Source organism: Oncorhynchus mykiss, chromosome 5 (assembly GCF_013265735.2).
Source record: "Oncorhynchus mykiss isolate Arlee chromosome 5, USDA_OmykA_1.1, whole genome shotgun sequence".
NCBI lineage: Eukaryota > Metazoa > Chordata > Actinopteri > Salmoniformes > Salmonidae > Oncorhynchus > Oncorhynchus mykiss.
This window is the reverse complement of record NC_048569.1, coordinates 80557793-80573375: the sequence shown is the minus strand read 5'-3', so window position 1 is coordinate 80573375 and position 15583 is coordinate 80557793. Positions and strand designations below refer to the sequence as shown.

At 42.2% G+C, this 15583-nt stretch overlaps 2 protein-coding genes across 2 annotated transcripts; both read right to left on the bottom strand.

Moving 5' to 3' along the window:
- Positions 1–38: 38 nt before the first annotated feature.
- mep1b (meprin A, beta) lies at positions 39–6722 on the bottom strand. The gene is made up of 14 exons (XM_021604491.2): positions 6243–6722; positions 5954–5984; positions 5786–5842; positions 5652–5695; positions 5427–5505; positions 5079–5196; positions 4366–4544; positions 3953–4171; positions 3503–3655; positions 2858–3079; positions 1663–1919; positions 1233–1440; positions 851–1027; positions 39–643 (listed from the first exon to the last, which is right to left on the bottom strand). The coding sequence occupies exons 1-14, from the start codon at positions 6288–6290 to the stop codon at positions 411–413; spliced, it is 2025 nt and encodes a 674-aa protein (XP_021460166.2). The 5' UTR covers positions 6291–6722; the 3' UTR covers positions 39–410.
- Positions 6723–8635: 1913 nt separating this feature from the next.
- On the bottom strand, positions 8636–12627 carry LOC110522891 (proteoglycan 4). The gene is made up of 7 exons (XM_021601341.2): positions 12452–12627; positions 10911–11108; positions 10148–10747; positions 9948–9992; positions 9504–9615; positions 9144–9251; positions 8636–9038 (listed from the first exon to the last, which is right to left on the bottom strand). Exons 1-7 carry the CDS (start codon positions 12553–12555, stop codon positions 8958–8960), a joined length of 1248 nt encoding a protein of 415 aa, XP_021457016.2. The 5' UTR covers positions 12556–12627; the 3' UTR covers positions 8636–8957.
- Positions 12628–15583: the final 2956 nt, after the last annotated feature.

Sequence of the window (15583 nt, the reverse complement as noted above, 5' to 3'; positions counted from 1 at the left end):
TAAGTTTGGGAGTTTATCCAGGAACCAGTGAATGGTAGTAGTTTTAACTGCAAACTGGAAGCAAGACTAGTTTGTTTTAATAGATAGTTTTTTTTACATAAAATGGATCAATTTCACTTACAATAACATACATTGTATCTTCCATTGTTGGTCACGGTTTCTTATGAAGAGATGGAAGGTCATTGTCAGATTTTCCTGTAAAGATATTCCACAACAAGTCTCACTTCTGGTTTGTAAAAAAAATGTATTGATAATTTATAGCTAACATTTCCATCTATTGATTCTCCTCAGGCAGTCAAGTGTTTGTTAGGCTATATTCTAGTTTCTGTCAAGTTTCTTCAGTAGCACTTTCAACAATCTGCCGATGGAAAAGTAAAGAAGCCATTTTAGGTTGGTTGTCACTCGCAGTACTAGATGTTCTCCACAACGATCACGTCCCTGTCACTCTCCGGTCTCCTCACTCTCCTGGTGTACACCGCGCTTACCATGGCAACCACAAACATGACCGCCGCCAAGCTCATGAACACAGCCATCACCACTGTGGACGTGTTGGTCTCCCTGCTGGGTGATACTACGGCACTCTTCTCAGACTGATGAACAGCAGAATGAGGAAGGGGCTGGGTCTCCAGCAGTGCAGACACATCTGAAGAGGTTGGGGTTAAGAACACTGGTTTAGAACAGAGTGAGAGGTCAAGGTAGTCTGGTCTCAGATCTGTTTCTCTGTCTTGCCAACTGCTATAGTCATTGTTATGCTGTAAGATGGCACAAACGGACCTGGGACTAGAGCTAAGGAACGATTGGGAATGTATGGTTAAGAGCCTTCTCCAGCGACGGGAATGTAATGTCTTACCCTCTAGACCGAGGAGGAAGATGGCGTCGTCTCCTTTGATGAAGTTCCTGCTCTTCAGCCTGCTGTGGGTGAGGTAGCTGCTGGTTCCGGTACCAGGCCCCCGGTAGAACTGGCTGCCATCAGAACCGTTTACCAGACTGCCCACCTTAAGGGGATTGTCCCAGTAGAAATCATTGCCTGGGGGAGAGAAGGGAAATCTTCAATAGAAACAATTTGACTTCAGGTTCTCCCACACCTGTCTCCCTAACTGTTTCTAGTCTAATTTGAGTCTCCTCACGCTCGTCTCAGATTGGAAGACCTTGCAGCTTCTATGAAGGACAGAGAGCCAATGGCATGCTATTATTTGGCATACTGTAAGCATTTTTTGTGTACGCATTCTCACCATCTGAGGACAGCTTGTTGGGGTCGGTGGTGATCATGCGGTGGTTGGACATTCTCTGTCTGATGTCCGGGTTCTGGTCCATCAGGGCCATGGTGGCCTGATGCCATGGACAGGGCCAGGTGAGGGAGTCATCTTTAGGGCCGGAGGTTAGGTGGAAGTAGATGGCCATGCTACCTGGGCTGCTACGGCCATTGATGTACACGCTCACCTAGGTAGTTCATTATTACCAGGCCCGGACAACAATGATGTATTCAAATGCAGAAAGGGAAAGGGGGATACCCAGTCAGTTGTACAACTGAATTAATTCAACTGAAATGTGTCTTCCGCATTTAACCCTTTATCGATGTTCACCATTCCACCACATTTATGCAAAGAGTTATGGGATATTAGAAAATTCACGGCTCAACTCTGTTACTATAGTGACACTCACCATGAAGGAGTAGCCACTGGGGGACAGGAAGCGTGGGCTGTAGATGTTCACACCTGTCGGTGTGGTTTCTAAGAGACCGGCGAAGTCACGGATGCGCCAGATGTGCTGCGGGCAGGTTGTCTCTGATAGGTTGATGTCATCCAATGAGAGTCCTCCGGTGGATGCCCCTGTGCCCTTCAAGCCTTCAAACTTAACCCGGAATTTCATCTTCACATCCAGGGTCACATGGTACAGTTCCCAGGAGTCTCTGATGCCACCTGTAGGACCGAAGGAAACAGACATCCACACAAACCCTATAAACGTACATGCTGAGCAGACCGCACGCATGTTGATTTTGTCCCCCCACACCTGACTCGATCAGGACACACAAGGTGAAATATCAAAATGAACTCTGAACCAACTATATTAATTTGGGGACAGGTTGATAAGCAAACATTTATGGCAATTTAGCAAGTTCGCTTGCTGCTGTTAGCTAATTTGACCTGGGATATAAACATTGGGTTGTTATTTTACCTGAAATGCACAAGGTGATCTACTCTGACAATTAATCCACAGATAAATGGGTAAACCGAGTTAGTTTCTAATAATCTCTCCTCCTTCAGGCTTCTTCTTCTTTGAACTTTATATGGCAATTAGCAAACAACTTTAAGGTGCATTACCACCATCAATTGGACTGGAGTGTGGACCTCAAGTTCATCTTTCAATCACCAATGTGAGTATAGGCTCCTAAAAACCAATGAGATGGCACCTGGGTATATTCTCCTAAAAACAAATGAGATGGCACCTGGGTATATGCTCCTAAAAACCAATGAGGAGATGGGAGAGATGGGACTTGCAGCGCGTCAAGCGTCACAAATAGAACCAAGTTCTATTTTAGTGCCCGGTTACGCAGATGCGCATGAGCAGTGTGGGTGCAATGATTGAATAACATTTATTTTGCAACGTGAGCGGTGTGGTCAGCATATACCCCTCAAATTCAAATCTGGAGCTCAAAGCCAGCTCCTCTGCTTTTTACAATTCTTCCCCTTTGTAATCAGGGACTGATTTAGACCTAGTACACCAGGTGGGTGCAATTAACTATCAGGAAGAACAGAAAACCAGCAGTATTCCAGACCTCATAGTGTAAGATTTGAATACCCCTGCTCTATACTGTTCTACAACATTGTTTTGTATGAGCTGAGATGTGATGTCAAACCTGTGATATCGATTTTCTGGATGAGCCTCAGTTTTCCTTTGGGGTTGGCGTCGTCATACTCCCGCACCCACACGTTCAGTCGATCATCAGCACCCCCGCTGTTGTGGAGGTAGAACTGCAAGCACTGGGAACCTCTCTTGGGGTAGAAGAGACGACTCTCCAGGTTGGCCTGGTCCCCATGGTTACCCTTAACAGTACTGAAGTGCATGAAATAACCTTTTCCTGGAAACAGAAATAAAACATTTGAGTGAGACAAACTGATCATGGATCAAAAAATATGCATATTCTGTAATGGGAGAAAATGTTTCATCTTTTATAAAACCAATTAGAATATTAATGATATCGACCTCAAATAGATGTTATCATTATGGTGCTACAGAGTTATTCAATGTTGTGATCCTCTGAGAACTAATCAACCAAAGTCCCTCCACTGAATCTTGAGACAAACAAAGAAACACGTTGGAGGGCATTGACCTTCCTGGCCATTCTCTATCTCTTTAGGAGAACAGCAGATAAGTAGATGTGCCATTATAGTGGCATGATTATCATGTTACACTAGGACTATGGTCTCTGGGCCTTGCATCAGAGTAAAGTGTGTGCGCATGCATAAGCTTCTGTCTGTGCATGCGTGTATGTATATCTTACCATCACACTGGCCCATGTTAGTGTAGTCGGTGTTGGGTCCCCCAGCCACACTGTGTCTGTGTTCCCACTGAGCTTTCCCAACAGGACCCTGGATCATCCCACAGATATTCTCCTTCTCAAAGCTGCATGAGTCCAGGAACGTTGAGGAAGTTGCTGTGGAGAGAGGGAGATGGGGTGACAGAGAGGGAAGGTCACATTAGTCTATGAAAGTAAGACTCAAGAGACCAATAAAAACAGCTTTATGTAACTCTTCTGTAGATAATCTACTACCTGGCTGGACAATCCTTATGTAATCACCTTCATTAGCTAGATATTTATTACATATTGATAAAGTTAAAGCATTAACTAAAGTTCAGTCTGATGAACTCCTGAGTTACAGTACATTATTGGCTGATTGATTGATTTTTGATCGGACTTTTGATTGATATTGATTGACAGGTGAGGACTCACTGCAGTTGTAGAGCCTGTTGAGCTTCAGCAGGTCACTGTCGCTGAACTCCACGCGTTGACCAATCACGTCCATGAAGCTCGGTATCTTAGTAATGATGGAGGGCTCTGACCCGATGTTGAAGGCTGTTTTACTGTAGTGCATCACAGAGCCGTAGTCATAGGGCACGTTCAGAGCACTCGACACTGACTCACCGTGGATCAGGAAGTTATGTTCTTTTCCTAAAAAGGGAAATAATGCAATGTTCAGTCAATGAAATGCATATGTATAAAGTACATTTAGTTGGTGACACACCAGCAGATTGATAGACAACTACAGACAGTGAGGCTATATATAAATAATCTCTAACATACTATTAACTAAAACATGGCGGTCATCTTATATTATTAATACAGATTTATTGATTGATTGCTACCTTCTTCGATGCGGTCCCACATGATGTTGACATAGTCATCGCGGTCAGCTCTGGACTGCTCGTGCCAGAAACCCAGAGCATGCAGAAACTCATGCTCAACCGTTGCCAGACGGTCACAGTTACGACCAATAGACAACTTCTGCTTCCCCACCTGCCTGTTACCTACTGAGGAGTAGCACCTAAAGAGAGAAGGAGAGAGACCCACAAAGAATTAGAAAACAAATAAACTCCCATATCTACTGGGTGAAATACCACAGTGTGCAATCCCAATATTTGTGACGTGTTGCCACAAGAAAAGGTCAACCAGTGAAGAACAAACACCATTGTAAATATAACATATATGTTTATTTATATTACCTTTTGTACATGAACTATTTGCACATTGTTACAACACTGTATATATACAATATGATATTTGAAATGTCTTTATTCTTTTGGAACTTTTGTGACATTTGTTTGTTAATTTATTATTGTTTATTTCACTTTTGTTTCTTATCTATTTCACTTGCTTTGGCAATGTAAATATATGTTTCCCATGCCAATAAAGCCCTTAAATAGAAATTCTATTAGAGATAGAGAGAGAGAAAGATATGGAAAATAGAGTGGAAGAATAGAATTATAATTTATAATTGTTCAAAAATGTATTGTTCAAAAATGTATCGGACATTGTGGTGTCGGTGTGTGTGTGTGTGTGTGCATGCGTGTGCGCTCACCCGGTGCCTTTGAACACAGATATATAGTTATTCTCTCCCTTCCATGGCACAAAGTTGATGCAGGTCTTCAGTCTGTACTGCTCGAAGGCCTTCAGAATCACCCCCTTAGCATTTATGTCTACGCACGCGCACACACACACACACACACACACACACACACACACACACACACACACACACACACACACACACACACACACACACACAGAGAAATATATATTTCAAAATTGTATAGAATTTCTTTGCACTGATTTAAATGTATTTTTGTGTTGAATTTTGACACACTGATTGATTTAAATGTGTTTTACCAAAGCTATGTTTGAAGTATTGAAGTGTACTATTTCTCACCCAGGCTGTCCTTCAGATAGTAGGGTACAGTCTGAGGCCAGCGATACTGCTCCCCAAGAATAGTGTTTCTGCTGTCAGTCTAAACAGAGAGAACCACACACTCTCAATCAGTGCAATCAGACACAACACCCTCATGGTGATCAGTGATGACCAGATATTGTTGGCAGGCTATGAGAAATCCATATCATTATTCAAGTAAAGGAAAAGATGAGCTGTCAAACTCACCTCATCTATTACAATATCACCCTCCAGCAGGTCCAATCCTGCCTCTGCAAATGAACACACTAGAGTTAGACAATCAGCACACAGAGATACTATCTATACACACAGTCATGTTATAAAGTTACTTTCTTATATACCTTTATTGATGTCAAAGATGTCCCAGTCGTGTCCGTGTCCCTCATCCACATCAGTCTCTGCAGGTAAGAGAATGTCTAAATCAACCACAGCACACAATTGCTTGACATTATTTCTACCACCACTATGAGTCATAGTTATGAACAACAACAATAAGAGGTTTCACTCACCTGTTTCACCTGTGAGCCGGGATGATGCTGACTACAGCAGGCAATAAACAAACAAGAAAACAGATAAACAAGGAAGAGAAAACAGAGCAATGCAACAGGTCTGCACTAAAATGTAACAAGATTAGAAATGTGACCACACAAAACTGAGAAAAAAAGAAAGCAAAATTATGACAAATACAGTAACTGTATCAGGCACCACAAAAATACAGTTGGTCAGAGCAATGTAATGTAATTTAGGTAATATAGTGTTTTACATGAAATTACATTAGTGATGGAATAGGAAACGTACCAAGCACCAGAGCATACTGAAGACCAGAACAATCCATTTAGAAGCCATGGCTCTAAGACTGCCGGTAATCACAAGCACAAGAAGAGAGAAGGGGTCAAAGACCACCGATATGCAGCAGTTCGAGCCTTAGTCTGGGTGCAGTTTGTGACCACCGATATGCAGCAGTCCAAGCCTTAGTCTGGGTGGAGTGTGTGTTTGCTAGGTTTTATACAGAAGCTGAACAAATTGCAAGGCTTGCAGGATTGTGCAGATTGCGTAAAATGTAGGGTTTAAGATAAAATATCTTCAATTGCTGTCAAATTTATTATTATTGATTGTTTAATTGTCCCCCATTAGCTTATGTAAGTGTTACAGGAACACATGTACGTGCATGCATGCACACGTACAAACACAGACACACACACACGTACAAACACAGACACACACACACATACATAATGTTGTTTTGTAGACTTCAAGGATCAGTGCCTAATATAATCCTCCAGGACACACGATAGGTTTGATTTCAATATTCTTTATTATAGTTATTCTATGTCAAGAATATACAAGGATATTAAATATACAGTACCAGTTTTTCTTTATTTTAACTGTTTGTAGAATAATAGTGAAGACATCAAAACTCATGTAGTAAGCAAAAAAGTGTTAAACAAAGAAAAAATAGATTTGAGATTCTAAGAATCCCTTTGCCTTGTTGACAGCTTTGTACACTCTTGGCATTCTCTCTTTTTTAATAATTTTTTGTTTTACCCTTTTTTCTCCCCAATTTTGTGGTATCCAATTGTTGTAGTAGCTACTATCTTGTCTCATTGCTAGAACTCCCGTACGGGCTCGGGAGAGACGAAGGCTGAATGTCATGTGTCCTCCGATACACAACCCAACCAGCCGTACTGCTTCTTAACACAGCGCTCATCCAACCCAGCCAGCCGCACCAATGTGTCGGAGGCTACACCATGCACCTGGCAACCTTGGCTAGCGTGCACTGCGCCCAGCCCGCCACAGGAGTCGCTGGTGCGCGATGAGACAAGGAGATCCCTACCAACCAATCCCTCCCTAACCACGCTAGGCCAATTGTGCGTCGCCCCACGGACCTCCCGGTCGGTTACGACAGAGCCTGGGCGCGAACCCAGGGACTCTGATGGCACAGCTGGCGCTGCAGTACAGCGCCCTTAACCACTGCGCCACCCGGGAGGCCACTCTTGGCATTCTCTCAACCAGCTTCATGACGTGGTCATCTGGAATGAATTTCAATTAACAGGTGTGCCTTGTTAAAAGTTCATTTGTGGAATTTCTTTCCTTCTTAATGCGTTTGAGCCAATCAGTTGTGTTGTGACAAGGTAGGGGTGGAATACAGAAGATAGCCCTTTTAGGTAAAATACCAAGTCCATATTATGGCAAGAACAGCTCAAATAAGCAAAGAGAAATGACAGTCCATAATTTCTTTAAGACATAAAGGTCAGTCCATCCGGAAAATTGTGCAGTTGGAAAAACCATCAAGCGCTATGATGAAACTGGCTCTCATGAGGACCGCTACAGGAAAGTAAGACCCAGAGTTACCTCTGCTGCAGAGGACAAGTTCATCAGAATTACCAGCCCAAGAAATTGCAGCCCAAATAAATGCTTCACAGAGCTCAAGTAACAGACACCTCGCTACATCAACTGTTCAGAGGAGACTGTGTGAATCAGGCCTTCGTGGTCGAATTGCTGCAATGAAACCACTACTAAAGGACACCAATAAGAAGAAGAGACTTGCTTGGGACAAGAAACACGAGCAATGGACATTAGAAGGTGGAAATCTATCCAAATTTGAGATTTCTGGTTCCAACCGCTGTGTCTTAAAAAAGTAGGTGAACGGATGATTTCTGCATGTGTGGTTCCCACCGTGAAGCATGGAGTAGTGGTGTGGGGGTGCTTTGCTGGTGACACTGTCAGTGATTTATTTAGAATTCAAGGCAAACTTAACCAGCATGGCTATCACAGCATTCTGCAGCGATACGCCATCCCATCTGGTTTGTGCTATCATTTGTTTTCAACAGGACAATGACCCAACACACCTCCAGGTTGTGTAAGGGCTGTTTTGCCAAGAAGGAGAGTGATGGAGTGCTGCATCAGACGACCTGGCCTCCACAATCACCCAACCTCAACCCAATTGAGATGGTTTGGGATGAGTTGGACCGCAGAGTGAAGGAAAAGTAGCCAATAAGTGCTCAGCAGATGTGGGAAATACTTCAACACTGTTGGAAAAGCATTCCAAGTGAAGCTGGTTGAGAGAATGCCAAGAGTGTGCAAAGCTGTCATCAAGGCAAAGGGTGGCTACTTTAACACTTTTTTGCTTACTACATGATTCCATATGTGTTATTTCATAGTTTTGATGTCTTCACTATTATTCTACAATGTAGAAAATAGTAAAAATAAAGAAAAACCCATGAATGAGTAGGTGTGTCCACACTTTTGATTGGTACTGTACGAAAAAGTATATCAAAGCTGATATTGAAAATGTCCATTAAAGTTGATACATTCGATAGATGCAGTAAACAGGGCATGATTTTATACATTGAAAAGAAAGAAAAGAACAGCTGCAACAATCAACGTTCGACAACATTGCCATTTTTACCAACGATTCTGTGAGCAGCTTTAGCATGAAAATATACAAATCATGATGAGTGTGTTATTGCTAAATGACTAGATTACTGATGTTGCGGCTGATATCGATAAAGATCATCTGGGATTCAGGTTGGTATCCTGGAGAGACTCAATAATGCCATCTTGCAAGTTCAACATGTCGGTTTGATGGGTGTTCTGTGGACCAAAGAAACATCTTATTAGTGTGTGTATGTGTGTGTGTGTGTGTGTGTGTGTGTGTGTGTGTGTGTGTGTGTGTGTGTGTGTGTGTGTGTAGCCAACCGTGTATTTCTCAGCATAGTAGCAGTGTCTCAGGTTCAGATGCATGATGAAGTTCCTGCTAATTTGGTGTGGATTACCATGAGGCAGAGAGACGCACACTGGACACACCTAGAGGATGCCAGAGAGCAACAATCACTCAGAGCAACCAAGTTTGATCCCAATTGGCTAACAACTTCCTAGGAGTAGAGACTATGGACGAGGAATCCCTGGAGTGAGTGACAAGTGTTAAGAAGTGGATTATCTTGGTTAAATAAAATTTAAATAAAATGAAATAAACTCATATTTGAGACCCAGTGATTGAGAGCAACTGACGACGCAACTGACAGCTTTATAGTAATTCATTACAAATATATCACTGACCACGGGCCTGTTGTCATAGTAATGCTTGCCATTGCAGTGAATCCACAGATCCCTCGCATCCAGGCAACTCTCCTGACAGAACGGACAGACAAACGTCATCCTCACCACAGAACTGAGAGAGAGAGAGAGAGAGAGAGAGAGAGGGAGAACCGACAGACAGATAGAGAAAAACAGAGAGAGTGAGAACAGACAGACAGAGAGAGAATGAGTGAGTGAGTGAGTGAGTACAGACAGAGAGAGATAGAGGGAGGGAAGACAGACAGACAGACAGACAGACAGACAGACAGACAGACAGACAGACAGACAGACACGTAGAAACAGAGAGTGAGAAAAGACAGACAGACAGAGAAAGATAGAGACAGAGTGAGCGTTGAAGAGAAAAATATAAAACATGTAATACTGTAGACAAGGGTAAATATTCACTCTTAACCAGCACAGTCTTACCTCACTAACTGGCCTTGCAAGCCCAGCAAGTTTTCATACAAGTCACTGAAAAGAGACATATGATCAGGTTTCATTTCTCATGATGAGTCTGCAGTAGTCAATAATGAGCAGCAAATATGCAGTACAACAATCAAAATAACTCTAAACACCACACAAGCACACTTATGGAAACATACAAACCAATGGTGACTTTGACTTACCCATCATCCGTGAAGGAGAGGGATGGAGGAGCAGCCAGTACTGGGCGAGCAGAGTTAGAGGTAGAGGGCATGGAGGTGGGTCTTTGCGCTGAGGAAGGTGTGCGCTGAGGGATGGCCAAAGGCTGTCGTCCTGGGGCGGAGAGAGCCCTGGTGCGGGGTGTTGGGGTGGGTTTAGATGTGATGGTAGGTGTCAGTGTGATGGCAGGTATGGTAGTTGTGGTTGTAGGTGCTGGTGTAGTTGTGGCACCTGTTGGAGTGACTGTGGGGGCAGGTGTTTGAGCCATAGTCATGTATAAAACATTGGTTGTGGCAGGACGAGTAATTGTAGGTTTGGTGGCAGATCGGATGGTAGGTGGGGTGGCAAGTTGGCTGGTAGGTGCAGTAGTGCCAGCTGTTGGGGTGAGTGTTGGGGCGGGTCTACGAGTCATAGACATATATAGGTCTACATCATTGGTTGGGGCAGGAGGAGTGATGGAGGAAGAGAGTGGTCTGTGGAGGTGTCTTGGAGTGGGAAGGGGAGGGGCTGTGGTGACAGCTGGGGTCTGATTGGCCAGGCTCCTTCCTTCTGTCTGAGTGCCCATTTGCAGCAGTTTGATATAGCTAAAAAAGAAACATTAAGTGTTCAATTGGTCAACCTTAAGGTCATTATTGAGACTGTCAATGTATGAATTGTAAACCTCTGAATTTAATGCTAAAATATGTCATGCACACTCTGTGTTTGGCTGTGTGTGTTTGGCTGTATCTGGACCAGTCAGTCATTCACCTCTGGACGTCACCTGCCACAGATCTTGTTGCTGGGGTGGAAAGTCCCGACAAGCCAGGTAGAGGTTGACCCAACCTGACGACCATGGTCCCCGTCTTGACTCTGACAGGCCTGATGTCATCAACCTGCGCCTCAGCTCTGCACACAGGGCAGTGGGGTAACCACATTAGAGAACGGGTCAGACATGGGCGACAGAACCTGGAACACACACACACACACACAAAACATAAGATTGAGTTTTACAGTGCATCATTCAATGAAATGCATAAGCAACATGCACAGCTGTGGTTATTGTCCATTGATAAAGTGGCACATTCTTCAGTCATGAAGTAAACACTTACAGGAAGAACCAAACCTGTTCTGTGAGAAACTGCTATTGACTAACACTGCAGCTATGTAATAAATCCAGACTACACTAGTCGTAAGAATGGAAGGGAATAGTTAAAGAACTCTCATCCTCATTCTAATAGTCTACTTCTGATTGCCATTAAGAACAGAGTTTAACATAGTGGTGAGAGTGGTAAATTGAGCCAAAGAGGTAAGTTGAGCCACCCTTGTTTCCGGCAAAATGAAAGGTAACAACAGGGCCTGGCCTATGTAAAAAGTGACTGTGATTGTGTTAAATTGTGTTTGGGAAATAAAGATAGACATGGTTTTAAAACGGTAGTGGTAATGTTTCATTCAGCACAGAAATTTGTAGGTGGCTTAACTTATCCTGTCCCGCGGCTCAATTTACCCCGTACCCGAGGTAAGTTGTGCCAAGAGACCAGAAGCTATGTTTTAAAAACTGTAATGTTTATATGAATTCTGATTATTACCAGGGATACACAACATCCTGAAATATATGTAGATCTCTTTGGTAGAAAGAATACTACATTTCCCTTGACGGAGTGATGCTGAATGTAAAAAAAAATGTAAAATTACCCCACTCTCCCCTATAAGTATAGTATTTGCTAGAGACAGGTATTTTTTGTGATGTGAGGGGAAATTCCCCTGTGTTACTTACCAGCATATGTGTTGGAAGTAAATCATCTGTTTATTACTTAGAGTATGAAGGTATTGGACAAATCATAGCATATCATCTTTGACAATTTGACATGCCTAAACTAAACTTAGTCTCTTTTAGAAATAATCTGAGCGCATCTCAGTAGTTTATAATTTTTCGCAAGTGATATTGAAAAGCACTGTGAAGGAGAAACATAATGTTGAGTTTGTACACAGAGGCTGTTCTTTGCACTGTGCTGATGGTCTTTATTCATAGAAATGGAGAGAACTAATAGAACATGTATTTGAGGGAGTTCCTTATACTGAAATCATTTCATTAGAAAGATTGACCTATTTGGACCTATTTGGGGTTAGAGATATAAACCAACCATCATCTCTGGGAGTTCACAGCTACAGAGGAGCTTCTGTGTGAAATTTAATCTACTTTACGTTCACTAAATTTGAACAGAAAGACCTGGCTACAAATTAAGTTACAGATTAGGCTTCACACTGCAGTATAACACCAGAGAATATGACAATAAAAAGAGGTGACTCACACATGAGAACAGGCAGCAGGGTGATGTGGGTCCGTTGGGGTGCTCCTACAGATGGGACATTCATCCTCAGATGGGGTCTGTAGGCCTGCTGCAGAGTGGGCCATACTTGGGCTGGGACAGTTTTCTATGTCAGACAGCCCGAGACAGAATACATGAGTGTTTCTGAGGGAAACTCCGATCACACAGCTGACTGTGTTTTTTACGATCAGCCCAGAGACTTTTTGGACTGGATTTACTTCCTTTACTGAATCGACTCAATTCCGGGAGAGGGTGTGTGTGTGTGTGTGTGTGTGTGTGTCACACTCACAACCAGGTTCTAGGATAGGGCATGGGGTGGAAGGCAGGCCACACAGTAGTCCAAAAATGTGACATATTTTATTAAACATTGAGTATAAAAATGTTACACAAGCTGACAGAACACAATAGTTATCTTGCTGTCTGTCTCCAAGTCCACACAGCCAAACATAAATTGTATTCAGGATACGTACACCTAACACAATAACTCATACAGTGCCTTCGGAAAGTATTCAGACCCCTTGACTTTTTCCACATTTTGTTACTTTACAGTATCATGACGTGGCCCTTTCTGGATATAGATCGTGGCTTCCCCCTCTCTCACTCTCTCCTACACCCAGGTTCTGTTATCTCAGGTCGTAAATTCCTGGTGGAGACTCTCTCCCCCTGGTCATGCAGAGAGAAAGACACAGAGAGAACAAAGGATTTCATGTGGCCGAACTCCTAAAATTTTTCCACAATGGGAAAATGAAACAAAATGTCCACTTATGAGGAGGTGGGAATGGTCCGTGGCCACTTAAGGGACGTTTATGATGAGTGTGTTTCATTTGGTGACCTCAGAGAGGACAGGAAACACACATAACTATAAATCTGAATGTGTACATTTCTCAGTTATGGGGTTTGCATCTAATTCTTGTATAAAATGAATGAGTAAAGATGAAACTATTTGTGAAATGATGTAATGTGATGTTAAACCTTTAATGTGAGAGAATTGTATTCCCTTTATAGTTTAACTAAGTCATTAGCCCGCCCCCGTGACACAGACATGATCAGGCCTTTTCTAGTGTTACGAATAAAAACCCCTCCTGAGGAAATCCTCTTCAGACCACGCATACCTCGGTGTAAACTGAGGTGGCACACATTTGAGTACCAAGACTAAGCAAACCCACAGCGTGAGCTGTGATTGCGAATAGTTATTGATTTCCTAACCATACCAGGTGGAGCATTGGCTACACGGCGGGAAATTGTTAAACTCTGAGACTATCAATCCCTACAGTATAAGGGAAAATCTTAGATACTAATTACTAGTCCGCAGCTAGAAATTATGGAAACCTAGGATCCGAATACCGACAACTGACAAAACTTCTATTCCATGAGAACATTTGTGAATGGTACACTGAAGTACCCATTCTAACCACAAAATACTTTGATCTTCAGGGAAACAGAAAGAGATAGAGGAACTCGGATGGACTCTCCAGCAGACGGACCGGATTCCAACAGAAAAGATCATGACACCTGGGCGTAAATACAGTTGAAGTCAGAAGTTAACATACACTTAGGTTGGAGTCATTAAAACTCGTTTTCAACCACTCCACAAATTTCTTGTGAACAAACTATAGTTTTGGCAAGTGGGTTAGGACATCTACAGTGGGGCAAAAAGTATTTAGTCGGCCACCAATTGTGCAAGTTCTCCCAGAAAGTGGAGGGGTGTGTGAGGGTGATGTGGTGCGTCTCTCTCTGGAATGCATGCATATGTAGGAAAGTGCCCATTTGGCAATGTTTGATTTTTGATTGTCTTAACTCACCACGTACACTACTAATAAGCATAACCTATCAGTAATTTTATCTTTGCCTCACACAAGTCAACAAAGTATTTTTTATCCATTGCAAATTTATCCATTCCTCAGTAATTGAAACATTCTTCCAACACTCCCGGCCTCGATAATCAACAAGCCTCGTCTGAAAGAGCAAAATTTCATGATTTGATGGTCCCATATCTTGCCCAGGAAACTCTGAGGTGCTGTAATAGGCTAGTTGATGCAATGTTGGAAGTTCGCTAGCGACAGCTTCTGGCTAGACCCAGTGATCATACAATGTTGAACTTCACTAACAATAGCTCAAGTCAAGACAGATATAAAGGGAGGCAGACAGGCGGAACAGAGAGATGAATGTGATTAAAAGAACCAGAATTATCATCAGGATATGTTCAACAGTTTTTATTTATCGGCTTTAGCCCTATGCATTTTATTTTTTACGTTATTATTGAAATGAAACTGTTGCACACAACAAGCGGCAGACAGGATTTTCAAGAGTGTCTTCCCCAGATAGCTGCCCCAGAGTGTCTGCCTCAGATAACTACTTTCCCCTGAAGGATAGAAACGAGGTACAACATACAACTTCTATTGATGACCTAAAATAATGCCTGACAAGACCAATGAAATCATAATCTTATCCTATTATAGTGTGGATACAGGAGTAGCCTATTTTACAATAATATTGTATGTGCTAGTATTGTTTATCTAATTGATAAATTATATTGTAAATGTGGATGGGTACGATACTTCATTCAATGATTATGGTATTATGGGCGGCAGGTAGCCTAGCTGGATCAAATTCCTGAGCAGTTAACCCACTGTTCCCCGGTAGGCCGTTATTGTAAATAATAATTTGTTCTTAACTGACTTGCCTAGTTTTATAAAGATTAAATCAAATTTTTTAAAAAATAAAAAATAATTTGTACAAGGTAGATTCAGGAGTAGTCTATAGTCTAAATTAATCATGTAATTGAATGTGCTATAGAATAATTTATTAATTAAATTGTAAATGGGGATTGGTATCCTACTTCATTCAGTGAATACTGAATGTCCTGCTATCTCTGGGAGCATCTTGATGAATGATTTTCATCTGTTGAACTATGGAAATGTAGAACATTTGTGTGGGGTGCTCTCTTTTGTCTTCCTTTTGTCATTGCTGATGAAAATTGATGTCAATGATGAGAAGAATGTAGCTTAAAAATAAATATGTACGTTTTAGTTGATTTTAGTGTGAAATGTTGCAAAACGGATGTGGGCAGTAGTACCTAGCATTTGTATTTGTATGTTTCATGGATTTTATCTT

Bases quoted from the DNA above. Each gene is read 5' to 3' on its own strand.
- LOC110522891 (XM_021601341.2), bottom strand. From the start codon at position 12,555: ATGGCCCACTCTGCAGCAGGCCTACAGACCCCATCTGAGGATGAATGT. The intron at 9,993-10,147 runs GTAAGTCAAAGT...GTCTCTTTTCAG, and splicing joins CTCTCCTTCACGGATGATGG to TGACTTGTATGAAAACTTGC. The intron at 9,616-9,947 runs GTAAGACTGTGC...TCTCTCTCTCAG, and splicing joins TTGCAAGGCCAGTTAGTGAG to TTCTGTGGTGAGGATGACGT.
- mep1b (XM_021604491.2), bottom strand. From the start codon at position 6,290: ATGGCTTCTAAATGGATTGTTCTGGTCTTCAGTATGCTCTGGTGCTTG. The intron at 3,080-3,502 runs GTAAGATATACA...TTCTGTTTCCAG, and splicing joins TAACATGGGCCAGTGTGATG to GAAAAGGTTATTTCATGCAC. The intron at 644-850 runs GTAAGACATTAC...CAACCTCTTCAG, and splicing joins CTTCCTCCTCGGTCTAGAGG to ATGTGTCTGCACTGCTGGAG.